This window comes from Notothenia rossii (genome assembly GCF_949606895.1).
Source record: "Notothenia rossii genome assembly, chromosome: 10".
Taxonomy (NCBI): domain Eukaryota; kingdom Metazoa; phylum Chordata; class Actinopteri; order Perciformes; family Nototheniidae; genus Notothenia; species Notothenia rossii.
Genome location: NC_136908.1, coordinates 13,998,632 through 14,012,389, shown reverse-complemented (window position 1 = coordinate 14,012,389; position 13,758 = coordinate 13,998,632). Strand labels below are relative to the sequence as shown.

The 13,758-nt window shown below is 42.2% G+C and overlaps 1 protein-coding gene across 4 annotated transcripts in view; it reads left to right on the top strand.

Moving 5' to 3' along the window:
- The first annotated feature begins 13,368 nt into the window (after positions 1–13,368).
- The window catches only part of runx1t1 (RUNX1 partner transcriptional co-repressor 1), a 104,991-nt gene continuing 104,601 nt past the window's right edge, over positions 13,369–13,758 (top strand). For all 4 annotated transcript variants that reach the window (XM_079654890.1, XM_079654886.1, XM_079654888.1 and 1 more), the window contains exon 1: positions 13,369–13,461. In XM_079654890.1, the coding sequence (XP_079511016.1) occupies positions 13,383–13,461 (79 nt within the window). In that variant the 5' untranslated portion in view covers positions 13,369–13,382. The remainder of the gene's footprint in view (positions 13,462–13,758) is intronic.

The window sequence follows — 13,758 nt, the reverse complement described above, 5'->3', positions numbered from 1 at the left end:
TAAGTACTACAGCAAATTTGATGTATATTTTGTTACCTCAATTAAATTATAGTTATTTTAAAGGCTCTCTTTTTATGCGGTATGAAACACATAATTTTCTTGCGTAAATTACATTAACATCTAAAATCAGATCTCCTCATATCATTGAAAAGCTTTGCACCAACCAGAAATACAGAAATAAAGATGGGAACGTGGTGCAAAAACAATTCTTTGAGATTCACCCCACTTCAAGCGATAAGACACTTTTCAATTTGTGTTCCTGCTCCTCTCTTGATCTTATCAGTTAATTCAGTCTGGCAATAATTCCCCACATTGTGATATTATTTTTTCTGATTGTTTACAACTCAAGCAGCCCCTTTTTACTGCTCACCTCCAGGGTGAGTGTTGCCATGTTTGTTGCCTGTATCGTGACTTGGGGATCAGTGGCATTTCATTATGTTGGGGATTATTAATGACATCTGTTCTCAGCCAAGCAGCGTAGCCCTTCCTCCATGATGGAGTGAGCTGAAAGGCAACAAAGGTTGTGTGAGCGAGAAGATGAAAGGGATACTGCGAAGTCATCTGAGTAGTGTTTGACTCAAGTGGAAATCCCTGCATCTGGTGAGCATCTGCACAGAGAACCCAAACCAGTCATTTGCTCACTCAACAAGGTGTTGATGCTTGATGCAATAATTAAAACGTCACCATTAGGGCGTATTTAAAATTCCTCTTTTTTAGTCTGGATACTGGTAAACCATCATGAGTTTGCATGTGACACTGTGAGGGTACATTAACTGAATAGTAAGCATTACATTAAGATGGTTTTGTGAGTGGAGAGCTGTCTGCATTCACATTTTGATGCATGTGTAGATGTTCCATGGTTGTCTTTAAATGTCTCGTTTTGTTAGTCCGAAACTCAAAAATATTCTTTTAATATGATGTTAAACAGGGAAAAGTTGAGAGGCTATAAAAATACTTTTTGCGTAAAAATTAAAACCTTTAGTTTAATCAATAAGTCATCAACATATTTATCTGCTGATTGACTAATCGAGTATTCGTTCCAGCACTAGTGTTGTGTGTGCATGTTTGTGTGTGTCTTATACCAAAGTGATGGACCACCAGAACAATATTGTGTGTGGTGGCCTCTGGGCAACGGTCATTTACTGCGATCTCACACCCACACACACACATGCACACACTACTCTCCCTCTCTCTTTCCTTTCCTCTCTCCATGTCTCTCTTTATACCACAACAGGCCGGGCAGATGGCAGGCCCTCGGCCCGCCGTGCCAGGGAAAGCTTGTGAATTAAAGGTTATACCCAGCAGGTTTGAAGAGCTGCCAGCCCCGACGCGGTGCGGCAGAGGGGGGGTCCCGGGGCCCCGGCCCACCTGCCTCCCAGGCTCGGGGACATCTGGCTGGGGTTTTGTGGAATGATGAGCGCGCCGTCGCCAACCACCACGACAGGCAGCACGCCGAGAGGAGAAGCCGTCATCTGTTCGGGTTTTCAGATAGCAAATGAACAAATGAGCGGGTGTCCCTCTGTCTGCTGGACTGTGTGCTGGTCTGTGTGCTGGTCTGTGTGCTGGTCTGCGTGCTGGTCTGTCTGCTGGTCTGTCTGCTGGTCTGTGTGCTGGTCTGTGTGCTGGTCTGCGTGCAGGTCTGTCTGCTGGTCTGTCTGCTGGTCTGTGTGCTGGTCTGCGTGCTGGTCTGTCTGCTGGTCTGTCTGCTGGTCTGTGTGCTGGTCTGTGTGCTGGTCTGTGTGCTGGTCTGTCTGCTGGTCTGCGTGCTGGTCTGTCTGCTGGTCTGTCTGCTGGTCTGTGTGCTGGTCTGTGTGCTGGTCTGCATGCTGGTCTGTGTGCTGGTCTGTGTGCTGGTCTGTGTGCTGGTCTGTCTGCTGGTCTGCGTGCTGGTCTGTCTGCTGGTCTGTCTGCTGGTCTGCGTGCAGGTCTGTCTGCTGGTCTGTCTGCTGGTCTGTGTGCTGGTCTGCGTGCTGGTCTGTCTGCTGGTCTGTCTGCTGGTCTGTGTGCTGGTCTGTGTGCTGGTCTGTGTGCTGGTCTGTCTGCTGGTCTGCGTGCTGGTCTGTCTGCTGGTCTGTCTGCTGGTCTGTGTGCTGGTCTGTGTGCTGGTCTCCATGCTGGTCTGTCTGCTGGTCTGTCTGCTGGTCTGCGTGCTGGTCTGTCTGCTGGTCTGTCTGCTGGTCTGTCTGCTAGTCTGTGTGCTGGTCTGTCTGCTGGTCTGTGAGAGGACCAGAAGAGGTTTCTACTTCTAATCTGTCAGATCAGATGGGAAGAGGAGTAAGGGTAACATAATGGATTTAAATGTTAGGGCAAAGTTCAGGTTAAGTCTCAGCAGACCCCAATTTTCCAAAGTTTTCCTGCTGTATTATTTATTTTTCTCCGTTAACAAAACATTTAGAGGTATATGGAGTTTGAAAGTTCTATACAAAAAGTACACTTCTTAATATATGTACATTTTAAGCCTCCAGACATGCAAATCAGCACCTCGCCAATCTTGGCTGGGGTTGCCAGGTCCATGAAGCGGTTGCCAGGTCATGCTGTCTGAAACAGAAATGTCAGTGGTGAAGGCTTAACAATACAGACTGTCTCAAATCTGCCCTTAATCCCTTCCCAATATGTTTCCTCTTGTTTGCTTTAGCTTGGAGCGAAGTGAAACGTTAGGACCACAAGTAGCTTCACAGATGTTGCAGCATATTTCTAGTACACAGCACACAGAAGCTTTATCAGGGAGCAAGACACATTACATCCACCTCAGGGAGTCCCTGACAGTAATGATTAGAGGTGGTTTGATTGGAATGGCCTTTGGTTTGTGAAGTTTGGAAAAATACAGAATATTGGATAACATTTAGGGGTTACAGTTGCTATAGATGATAATGTTTTACAACAGTTTTTTGGCTATCACCATTGGCTTAAAACATATTTTTTTACAAAGTAAATATTCTTATTTTATTGGTTCAATCAACTCTAATTACTGGAACAGGCTTTCAGTGAGAGCGACTCCACTGTGAGAAAATATGGCGACACCAAGTCACTATTAACGGTTGATTCCGTTTTCCAATCGTTGGTATTTGTAAAAAAGAAGAAGCATGGTGCTCACAAATCCGTAAGACCGTGGAAAACAATGATTGAAAGAGTTCAACAGTTGATAGACATGTCTTTAACTGAACCACACATTAAGGAAGCTTTAAAAATCATTATCAATTATCGTTATTATATATCATTGTTTGCAGACTAACGGCTATTACCTCCCATAGTTGTATGCATACAGTTTTCCCATTGAATAACTAACTTGCGTTTGTACCTCAATAGTGGTTTGGATAGTCTGACTATCTCTTGGCTTGTTTACAATCCTTCTGGTTTCTCATCTGTTGCCAAATCACATGTTTAAGTGTTTTTGTTGTTGTTGTTGTTGTTGTTGTTGTTGTTGTTGTGCTCCCAGATCTCAGCTATTACTTTGAGTACATGGTTATGAACGATTCAAAGCAGATGTGATGTAGGCCTACATTATTACCCAGGCTATTTTTTGCATTTGCTAGATATCGAAGAGATCAGGTGATGCAAAATGTCCCCCCACGTCATTGCAAGATGTTGCTTTCAATGAGTTTGATAACAATCATGCAAGTAGATTTTCCGTACTCCTGCTGATTGACAAACCAAGCAGAAAACAAAACCTCATTGGCGGAGGTATTTAAAAAAAAAAACTGAATTCAAGCTGACTTATCCAACATCCAAATAGTGTAGAAGAAAACCTCAAAGCTTTAATCTGCCATATCCTGTGTGAGGCATGTTGTGTTGGTGTTACGTGGCTCCTGGAAACAACACATGTGACTGGTGTGTGCCCCCTTAACTCCAGAGGTCAAAACCATCAGTGAGGTCAGAGGAAAACCAGATGCCTGCTGAAGGTGTTAATGACAGCTCAGCCACAAACTCAGCACAGCGTGTGGATGTTGAGTGTGTGCACAGACTCTGGGGAACAACTATCAACAGAGAGGAACTCTTTTGAGTCGGGAGTGTTTTGTGCAAGTGTTAATGCGCTTATCTGATTTAATAGACACGGAGGCATGCAGAACACGTTTATGTTCCCTCTTGCTTTCTATTTTTCTCGCCAATACTCCCATCTGACACACACACAACTCTGAGCAATGTGTTAAAGCAGCTCCTAATGTCTGTGCCTCTAGACTCAGCGCTGGACTGCCTCTCTGCCAGCTGCCAGCTCCTGACCTCTTGATACATCCTCCTCCACATGGCCCACACAGCTGGTGCAGAGCCTACACAATGGAGGCTGCTCACTTACACACACACACACACACACACACACACACACACACACACACACACACACACACACACACACACACACACACACACACACACACACACACACACACACACACACACACACACACACACACACACACACAGGCATAAGTGCGTGGGCAGAGAAAAACATATATGTTGACGTAGTCAGACACTAACGCACCATCACATATGCAGCAAAGCACACACACAAATACAAAGATGTACATGTTAACATGTAATCATCATTCACAAAACACACTCTGCTTTCTCTCTCGCCCACACACAGATGCGTGCACAGATGCGTGCTCCTCTCAAATCTCAACACGGACCCACATCTTAAACCACTTACTACTCTCACTCCCTTTTCTGTTTGCCGGTAAAGGTGCAGAGGGCAGAGAGAGCATCCTGCACACCAGGCTATTGTTCCAGCAACTCTGTTAAAGTACTCACGCAACTCTCCTGTGAGCATCGCCCTGTCTTATGTTCAGATCTGTCTATAGTGTTATAGGGTTTAGAGTTAGAGAGAGAAAGGCAAATAGTTGGACACGTGGTAGATGGGAAAAGCATGAGAGAGCGATTTGTGGCAGATGATTGATTTTAAAGAGATGCGGGGTTGTGGAAAGTGTTTTGGGTGTATTATGTTTTTAGTTGCTTCTTAAATTGTTCCCCATTGACTGCAAAGACAGCAAAACAGTTTGAAGAAATTTAAAATGTATATCATTTGTTTAAAATGAGTCTTTGTTCAAATAGTGCCACTGGTAAATACTACATCAGACAGCAGCCTTTGGTGATTTAAAGGCAACCACTTTAGACCTTAATTTCATTCCAACATACCTGACCCTGCCCCAGGCTTTGTTTGCTCTTTGTGCGTACTGTAAACACACACACACGCACACGCACACTCTGTCACCACTTCACCCATGACGGCATGCGTCCTGTTTATAGCCCCCATGGCGCTGTACTGTCTGTTGCCATAATCGGAGCTAAGAAAAATGATCGGCAACCACTTTGATGATTGATTGATCAATTTAAGTCATTTTTCATGCAAAAATGGCAGCTAATGATGTTTCCAGACTCTCAAATATAGATATGTCCTGCTTATCCATGTTCCATATCATATTAAACGGAATATATTTAGGTTTAGGACTAAACAAGAGGTTTAAAGACATAGAGTTGGACCATTAGTAACTGGGATGGATATTTTTCACAAAAACACACACTTACACACACCCACCACTTCATCAGCACTTCACCCATGATGGCATGCAGCCTGTAAATAGCTCCCATGGCGCTGTACTGTCTGTGGCCATCCTCAGCGGCTGTATCCTTAACTGGCGATGCCACTCCTGTCACCAGGCTGGGTCGGAAGTATTCTCAGCTATAACAGACAAAAAATACATGTATTCTTTTTAAGAGGTGCAACTGACTGATTAACATCATTTTCAACATTTCCCCCCTGAAGTGACACAGCACCTAACGTACACTACTATACCCCAGCTGGTAGGAATCACATTTTGACCTGCAGGTCTTGGCCTCAAGTCCTTTAATTTACAGGGAGAGCTTCCACCATATTTCCTTTTAAAGTTATGGTTAAAAACATGTTTATGTGGTGAAACTGAAGTTTGAAATAGTTACAATTCTTTATACATTGTTTTTACCTTTATTCGTCCCAAGACATGATTTGTTCTGTTCTGCTGTAATGGGGGCTTTAAGAAAGGGAGTGTGTTTGGTTGTGGAAGGGCAGCCTCAGGGCAGGTTATCAGCCACCACAGGCTCCTCACTTGTAGCACGCCTGGTGGGCGTCAATATGGTGCCAGCGGGCTCTGTTGATGAAAACCAGACAGTCTGGAGCTGAAAGGTGAAGCACTAGCAGGCTAAAGGCATGGAGGGGAAAGATATACAATACAGTGTATTAAAGAAGGGATTGTTGGAAGGGATAAGAGCAGTGGAAGGAAATATGAGAAGCAATGTGATAAACATTGGAGTAGAGTGTAGACTGAGAGACACATTTGGGAAGCTTACAGCGAGCCACAGTCGATGTTTCCTCTAGCTGTGTTTAATGGCAAACAGAAGAAAGAATGGATGTTCCATGGATTATCAGTTTACTCACAAATGTAACAGCAGTAGTATTCAAACACATTTTTTATCTCTCACTTGTTTGAACTCCAAAAGAGGAAACACAGCTTGAGCTTTCAAAGTGTTGCATGCAAATTCAGTATAATCGTTTTCTCATTTTCCTCATCACAATCCAGTTGCTGCTAGAACAGAGACATGCAGCTCTGCTTAATTGTCCAATTTGTTGATGCCATGTGTGGAAACACGCCTAGCTAAGCATCGGCTGTTTGTATCTTCATTCATTTGAATGAGGGTATTCTCTGAGAAAGTTGAGATCAAGTCACTACTTTGCCTATTAAGTTGTGTGTACCGGCTGAATATCCAATGAACTATAGCATGTTTTACACTTCTCACATCAGTGAGATGTATGAATCATTGACAGATTATTGACTTCATTTCTGATATGTGATTGGATACATCAGGTCTTTTTGGAAGCTGTTGAGAGATGCATGTAAATAACACTAAAAGCAAGTGCGGTTGGAGCTGAAACCTGGGTGTGTTAGATTTGAGAGCAGGGCAGAGCGTGTGTGTGTGTGACACAGTGTGACACAGTGTGACACAGTGCAGGTGTGTGTAGGCGGCTGTTGGCTATCAGGCAGGGAGGTGCTGCAGACACACAGCACTGACAGAGGAGCGGGGCGACAAAGTGCTGTTGATAAGGAATGGAGACAGAGGGTCACATGAGGGACTGCTGGCTTCAATCCCGCTGCACTAAGTACACACACACACACACACACACACACACACACACACACACACACACACACACACACACACACACACACACACACACACACACACACACACACACACACACACACACACACACACACACACACACACACACACACACACACACACACACACACACACACACACACACACAGTTTTTGTATGTTTTGTCACATTCCATAGTTGGTAACCTTCTGGCAAATCTGAGAAATGGCCATCCATCTTAATTCTTGATTATTTTGTATAAAGTTTTGCCTTTTGATTTTTGAGTTCTGTAATGAGGTGACTTATTGTTTATATATCTGTATTTAAATAAGTGGACATCACCTAGAGAACATTTAAAATATATTTTTAATTTATTTTAAGGTTAAACTGGACGAATGAAAAGAAACAGTATTTCAGTGCTCTTTCCACCTATGTGAGTTTATGAGTGTGTGATTGTTTGTAAAATCTCTTATTCTGCATCTATATTATTTGACAAGCTTTTTAAATAAAACTGGTTTACGTGGGGAAAATATGACTGTAAAACAATGTTTTATTGCATTAAATACAACTTCAGGGCCACTGTGTTGATATTGTAATTCTTTTGTGAGTGTAGGTCCCTTGAGCATTTTTTATACTTTTTGGCGTGCAGTAAAAAAAAATTCTTTAGTGCGGTACATCGGTCGGTCTTTTACAGCCACTCAATCCAAGTTATATTTAAACAGAGAAAACTGGTTTAAAATATTGATTGATTGAAAACGGTGAGATATTATATACATTTGGAAACATTGAGTGCGAAATAAAATTTAAATTAAAATAATTCAGAAAGCTATGAGGGATACAAAATATCAGAAAAATAAAATGTATTGCCACGACCATAATTCATCCAGCCGGCTGTGGAAAAAGACATGGGAAACCTTCCAAAGCCCTCAGACTAGCTAAGGTGTTTAACAGAAGGATGTCTTTCAACCTGACAAATGTCCAAAGTGAACAGAGTGACTCAGATGCTTTTCCTCTAAGTACAATATATGCAATGTCTTTAATACTGTATGCGTGTGGAGGGGAAACGGAGTGAGACAGAGCACGAGACAGTGAAAAGGGCAAGCGACAGCCAGGAGGAAAATAACCTTGAAAGGGGAAATAAGAGTTGACGAGAGGTCATATTGTCATGGCAGGGACCTAAAATCAGAAACACTGGAGTTACAGTCACAGAGGTATAGCGTCTACGTGTGTAAGTACATCAATTATGTTCATGTGCTTTTTTATATCTCAGTTTTTCGGGGTCACTGAACCCCGGACAACGTTAGCACGCTTTTAAACTTTTCCCCAGGGCCACAGAGTCTGAAACCTAGATGTATTCCCAACCTTTGAAATATACAGTGCCAACTCATTTTTGTTAGCTTATCATTTTAAATGTTGTTTAACAGTTATTTTAAATCACATTATTTGAATTGCAAACATGCTTTTGTGACATGCTTTTCAGTTGGAGGCGAGAAATATAGGGCCATAAGAATATCAGATTTTCACTACACGACTATAGTGGACAAAATAATAAATGCACTCAAGAAAATCATTTAGGGGAGGTGTAGAGAGAGTCTGTAACCCCACAGAACTGCACAAAAGCAGAAAAAACATGCTGCATTTATTACACGACATTATTATATGTGTATTGTGAAAATACAATTAATATTCAATTAAACATCACGGTTAGCTTCGGTAGCGGTATATCGCAACACCGCTTTCCTAAGAAAAAATCTGAATAAATGCAGGATATATGTACTTGATTATCCAAAATGAATATACAGCCAAACTAAAAGAATAATCTGATAACACATCCTGACTTTTAAACCCCATCAGAAGTTGGCATTGTGTGTTTTCTCATCAGTGTGTACATTGTTTATCTACACATTGTTATATTGTTTTTCCTGCTTTCTATACAGTCTCAAACCCACTGTAATGCAACAGATGGCTGGCACTTGAGTAACCCATATTAATGAAGCATCCCATTGTTGGAACTGTTTACATGCAGAGTATCTCTAAAAGGACTTCTGATGTGAAACAAAAGCACCACCACCCATTCCTGCACTACTTATCCTGGCTGCACACGGGGAGCATTCCTCTCCTATCATGGTCCATGCGAGCTGTGAAGCCGCCCGCCTGCTCTCCATCACAGCGCTGTGACAGCCAGTCGGCAGCTCCCTGCTCCTAATTTGCTGCCTGGAGTTAGCGAGAGGTGGTTCTGGCTAGTGTTAAACCGCTGGAATGATAAGACCCAGGTCCTCTGCTCTTTACGTCCTAGTTTTTCCACATGAACCAATGGGCTCTTTTGTTTGAGGCACTGCGATGACTGTTGGCAGACGCACACAAACATCCATGTACAGGGGAACATTTATACACACACACACTGAGGTGCAGGAACAAACATGCCTGGACACACACCCACACACACATACACAAATACCAACACAGGCCCCACCACCTACTCCAAGTGAAACACGGAAGATGTATGACTTGTCTGCAGCTTGACGCCTGCTATTGCGTACCTCCACAATTCCTTGAGTGTGTAACAGATGATGTGTGTATTGTGCCAGAGAGCACCTCTGGTATGGCTCATGTCAAAGCTCTGCTGTTCAACATCGGGCAGACGGTCCTGCGAAAAAGGAAAGGTTATTCTAGGCTCCCAGTGAACAGAAAGTTGCTGCACACAAGGTCATATCCATATTATTCAAGATTCAAGGCTTTGTTGTCATTTGTACATTAGCTACAGTGTAGATATGTCAATGAAAAACTGAGGTCACAGGCTCCTCCAACAGTGCAACAAATATATAAGACATAGAACAAATAGGACAGATAAAATAGTGCAAGTAAATACAAATAAAATAGAAATAGTGCAAGAAGAGTCTATATACAAGTAAATGGAATATGATATGTAAGATAAATAATTTGCAAGATGCAGACGGATGAATGTTTATGGATGTTCTTTCAAAAGTTCATGTGTTTAAATATTCAACCTCTATCTCTGTATTTCGCCAACCTCTGCATTGCTACGGTTTCAGATTCTCAGTCCTGCTTTGTTTGGACATCTAGCCAATTCAATTTAGAAAGGATCAGCTATCTTTAATTTGATAAGAGCAATCAAAGTTGTATAACAATGTAAACACTTGCACATCTCCTACAATTGCAGTAAACACATTGACTTATAAATACAGTAGTCTCGTACATTGATTTAACATTGGACCGACTGATTGGTTTACTGTTCACATGGGAAAGGTTTGGGCTCCAACCAATCAGCTAGATATTCGCTAATCAGTTCCCTCAGGAAAGAAAGTACATCTGAGCAAAGTGAGATGGAGAAGGAGAGAAAGCTGCCTGCGGCAACACCGCTGCTCGGTTACCATCCACCGCATAATGTTATAGATCTGTTTTTGCTGGCTTTGACTGACAGGTGACACATTTTGTCAGCAGCCTCGCAATAGCTCCCCACTCCTTCATCTCTGACAGACAGGTATCTATGACCTTCGGTGTCAAACGCCAAACCAAAATATTGACTGAAAGCTTCCTTTCATCAGCTACCAGTGGAAGAGTATTACGCTTTCAGAAAGCATAATGCAGAAAGCGTAACAGGTCAGGCTGTTCACTCCCCCATGAATCATTCTCTGCTGTAAGAACCATCTTTCAACCCTTGTGTTGTTTCATCACGGGCTGATGAAGTATAGCCCCGTGAAGTGGGGAATCTTGTTTAGCTTGGCCATTCTTCCCTCACCTCGGATATTCATGAATGCTATATGTAAAACTCTTTAGCATACAGTAAATCCACAAAGAACCCTTATTCCTGTCTATTCTCTTTAAGCTGGAGTATCAAAACTTCCCCTGTACTTTTTTGAATGATGAATTGAGGGTTGCAGAGAAACCATTCTTTGTTTAAAGGGGAATCTGTCTTATCATTGAATGAGAAAGACAGGTTCGCGGAGGGTTCTGTTTCTTCGCTCTACAGTGGAAGTCATAGCAGACGAATTAAGGTCAGCATTGTGTGTCTGGAAAATATAGAGCTCATACGTCTGCCGGAGAATACTTCGAAATAAATCCATCGCTCTCTGCCGGTGTCTGTCTGCTCACATACATCTGTCTATTCATATCTGTCACTCCTGTCCCTTTTCCTTGTCACTGTCCAACTCTGCCTATTGTCCTTTTTGTGAGTTATATCTGATGTCTACCTTCTTCCTTCTTGCCTTCCCCCCCCCCCTTCAGTTTCTCCCAGATCCAAACATGTCAGTCCTCCTCAATAAGTGTCCAGACGTCCCCTATGAGGTAACACTCCAAGGGTCTGTTTCATCTCCAAGCATGCCTCAGCTTGCTTTGAGATCACATAAATGGCTTCAAAATAAAAGCAGCTACAAAAGTGCAGATTGTGGTAGCATCAACAATTGCTCACACATCCAAGGCTGCCAGAGAATTTATTTTAGTAATGAGATGGAGAGATGCCCTGCGCATATCACAGCTTGGGCTTTGATTTATGCCGCTGAATGAGGTGATGCCGTAATTTGTGCACAAGGGGAAAACACACACAGCCATTTAGTGATGGGATCCAGCTCAGTTCAGTGGCACTCTCCCAGCCCATCTGGCTTCATTTACAATCCAGTTGGAGTCACACACGAACATTATACTTGGCTGTCTTCATTTTTATTGGTCAGCCTTGATTTATGACCATCAAAGTCCAAAATAATTGGCTGACACTGGATGTCTTTTATAAGTCGTGTTCAGGGGGCAAAGCTTCAGCGGCAAAAAATGCTGGAAAATGAGTGAAAACAGAAGGAATGCATGACGTGATGCTTTGAGAAGGAGCAGCAGAGTCTCTGCGGCCGAGCTTCCACTTGTGTATTTTTATAACAGGCGCCTCCTTGGCCAGCTATGTATGGTCGTGCCAAGTACTTGTGTACACAGCGTTGGCCAGGTCATGTAACTTGTAGATGAAAAACATCTTTGCACGGATAGGTTCAATGACTACAGAACACACAGAACTGTAGGAGATACTGTGTTTAAAGCTGAATCAGATCAAATTACTTGAAACAGTAAGAAGGTAATTAGCCTAGTCGTTTCCTACATATGCTTTTAATGCTCACGCTTCGCTTTTTATAGGGACAATAAGTTAAAGAACATTGCGTATGAGTCAGAAACAACATTTCCCAAACACCAATATCATGCTACTATCCCTCATGTGTTTACCATTAAACAACACCATCAACTTAAGTTTAATACACTATCAATTTATCATGATCTAATGATGGTTATTTAGTTATTTATTTTGTTCCCTGAATTCATAATTGAGTACACAAGCTTCTCAACTTGCATTTCTTCATAAGCGTTGGTCTTGAAGCAGGTAGTGTACCTTTTAGTTTAATTAAATTGAATTCAATAAAATATCTTCCATAGTTGGACGTTCACACACCACCACTGTCTCATATCTGGCATTCAGCTGAAGTAATCTGCATCCTTTAAGCCACAACAACAATAATAATATGTTTTACATTTTTTATCATATGTTCTATAAGAATTACTTCTCTGAACATTTAGTCTCAGTTTTAGACCTTTTCAGTCCTTCCCGTTATTGTCACTGTGACTATGGCAGCCCTTTATATGCCTGCTACAAAACTGCTAATCATTTCAATGTGGTTAAATATAGAGGATCATCACAGACCAGGAGCTTTATTGGTTAACTGATTTTCTCTTTTTCATTATTGGTCTAACTTGAGAGGTTAGAATGCCCTCGGTTTATCTTAAATAGTGCTCTTTATATAAATAAAAATATTTTAGAATACATAAATATAAAGTCTAAAGCTGATGGCAGATTCTAATTAACCGAATGTACGGTAGCACACATTTAATTGATAATGTGAGTTTTATGAGATAGTGTATTCTACCAGCAAATTAATTCCAATGAGCGATGGAGGATTTGTTTTTGAGACGCTATTGGCTTCCCAATGAGGCAAAGCACACTGGCTGGTAGGCTTGTTATTAACACAGAACTTTCTTTTTAATCTAAGTCTGCAAACATCCTTGAAAATGAAACTATATGAAAGTTTCTTTTTGTATTTTTCAGAGAATGGCTCAAAAAGATTGAATGACAGGGGAAACAAATAATAATAACCCAACAGACTGAGAGCAGATGAGCTGAGCCAAGCAGCTAGAGAGATTTTATTTCTTCTGCCTCCATCTTTTTTTAGTTTTTGGATGGCAGCCTAAAAATGTGCCTGTCGCAGATGTTTGGACAGAAGGTGTTTGCATGCTGTTCATTTATACACTGCCATACGGGACACAGTACGACCACCACAATAACCAGTAAGTAACACTCTCCATGTGCACAACGCCTCGCCAACTTCTACCTTCTGTTTTTGGAGGGAACGTGCACCCCCGTGGATTGAGACGTACCTTGAAGCTCCTGACTTGCCCCACCGCCACTGATAATAACGCTGCGACGGTAATGGATTTTGCATTAGCGACTTGCTTCGGAGGGAAAACAAATAGTGTAGGCCTATAGCGCGGCGGCTTTACCTTGTTCCTGAATGTGTGCACAGATGCATACGTCTGCATGCACAGATTGCTGTATACCGGAGCTTGTCAAAACTCCCACATATG